The sequence below is a fragment of the Lactuca saligna genome, chromosome 9, assembly GCF_052625555.1.
Source record: "Lactuca saligna cultivar CGN05327 chromosome 9, ASM5262555v1, whole genome shotgun sequence".
NCBI lineage: Eukaryota > Viridiplantae > Streptophyta > Magnoliopsida > Asterales > Asteraceae > Lactuca > Lactuca saligna.
The window spans coordinates 108,835,557-108,837,500 of record NC_136425.1 but is presented as its reverse complement, the minus strand read 5'-3'; the positions used below and the strand labels follow the sequence as shown (position 1 = coordinate 108,837,500).

At 29.5% G+C, this 1,944-nt stretch overlaps 1 protein-coding gene across 1 annotated transcript in view; it reads right to left on the bottom strand.

The window, feature by feature from the left end:
• LOC145015295 (1-aminocyclopropane-1-carboxylate synthase 3-like) overlaps positions 1-331 on the bottom strand; it is a 4,330-nt gene extending 3,999 nt beyond the window's left edge. Inside the window, exon 1 of the mRNA XM_078973753.1 lies at positions 191-331. Within this exon, the coding sequence (XP_078829879.1) occupies positions 191-331 (141 nt within the window). The remainder of the gene's footprint in view (positions 1-190) is intronic.
• Positions 332-1,944: the final 1,613 nt, after the last annotated feature.

Below are 1,944 nucleotides of genomic sequence, written 5' to 3'. Positions count from 1 at the left end.
TCTTTGACGGAAACCCTAATGTCATTTTAAAGAACCATAAGAGATTAATGGAGATTGGCCAACGTGCTTTCTTTATCCAACGATCATTATGAACCATACTTCAGGATATTCTATCATGCATGCCTACGACCTTCATTTGTACAATAATACATACGTGGAAAAAAAACAATACAGTTTAAGTGAAGAAGACCTGATTTTCGGCAAGACCCATTTGGATGATACCAGAAGGGTTATGAACATGATCGTAAGGGTTCTTCTCGTATTCTTGTAACCCAACAAAATACGACGAGTCTTCTCCATGCGAATCGCATGAAGCTTTTTTTGACAACATTTTTTCTCAGTCTATGAGGGCTACTTACTGTTGATCTCTGGTTCTTTATGTTTGGGGGACAAAGACTAGATACTTGAAGAAACTTAGATTTTTTGTTTCTTTTGTTGTGGGATTGTGTGGAACTAGTATCGATATAAGTGTGTATATATAGGTGAACCACTTATCTTGATGTAATAATCACTATCGCTATATTTACCTAAAATATAGAATAGAAAGCATATTAAATTTAATAATTTAATGTACTTCACTTTAAATAACAAAGTCGTGATGGAACCCCAATTGTTTTTTACGATTTGTAGCATATCATCTTCACAGTTCAAATAAATGTGTGAATAGCGAAAACAAATTCTGACCTATCATTTGTATTATCTTGGAGTTTATTAATTAAAGAAATCGAAAGGGCAAATTTGACAATTAACAAATACAACTTATAATAACTACCATATTCCTATAATCAAAGAATCATTACATCTATTTCAAAATAAGTATACAAACATATCATGAGTTCCATTAATGAAAAATTAAATACCTTATTCTTACGTAAAATATATACGTCTACAGAATTGTATAAAACATTAATTCCAATCAATTACTTGCACATTATAAAATTTTCTTTCACCATTTTTTAAAATAACAATAAATTTATAATGAATAAAAATATATAGATTGAAATTTAAATAACATGTTTTCTACCTTAAATATATAAATAATTTCATATTCATGAAAATGATAACTTATTCAAAAGATAAACATTAAATGATGAACGATATATTCAACAGAAGAATATTAACACGATGATCATTAGTACGATAAAAATATTAAAACTTATGAAAATTAAAACGATTAACATTTTCAAACTATGAACATTAAAACAATGAACTATTTAAAAGGATAAACATTAAAATGATGAACACTAAAACGATGAACATATTAAAACAAACATGAATATATTCAATTTGTAATAAGCAAAAATTAATATCGTCACACACGTTTATTCAACTTGTCTTTAAACATGAATATCTATTTCGATGTTCTTCGTCTTCCTCAGAAATTCATATTTTTTATTCAAGAAGGCTTTTTTTTTTTTTTTTTTTTTTTTGGAACCGGCAAATAAATTTATATATAAAAGAAAAAGAAAACATGGAAAACAAAGTTGCAGCCACAGATCAGTGGCAATACAAAGAAACAGACAGAGAATAAAAAAGACGAACAACTAAAAGAAAAAAGAACATTGAGACCAATTTGCTCAGATTAAATTCATCTTGGTCCTCCTGTTCATTACCCAAAAAACGGTTACTGATTTGATATATTAAATAACTTTTTCAGGTGGTAGCCGGTTCCTTTTGAAGACGTTTTCATTCCTTGCTAGCCAGATTCTCCATAGTGTAGAATAACAGATTGTCAGAATTATCTTCCGTTTTTTAGTACACGTTCCCTATTTATTGACAAGGTTCAGAACATCCGACACCGCTTGAAGATCTTCCATGTGAGTATGCACCTTGCACCATCTCATTACTCCTTCCATGACCTTCTTTGCATAAGCACAATCTACAAGAATATGATCAACGGTTTCTTCCTTCACATTGTACATCTGGCAAGTTAAATTTTTCATG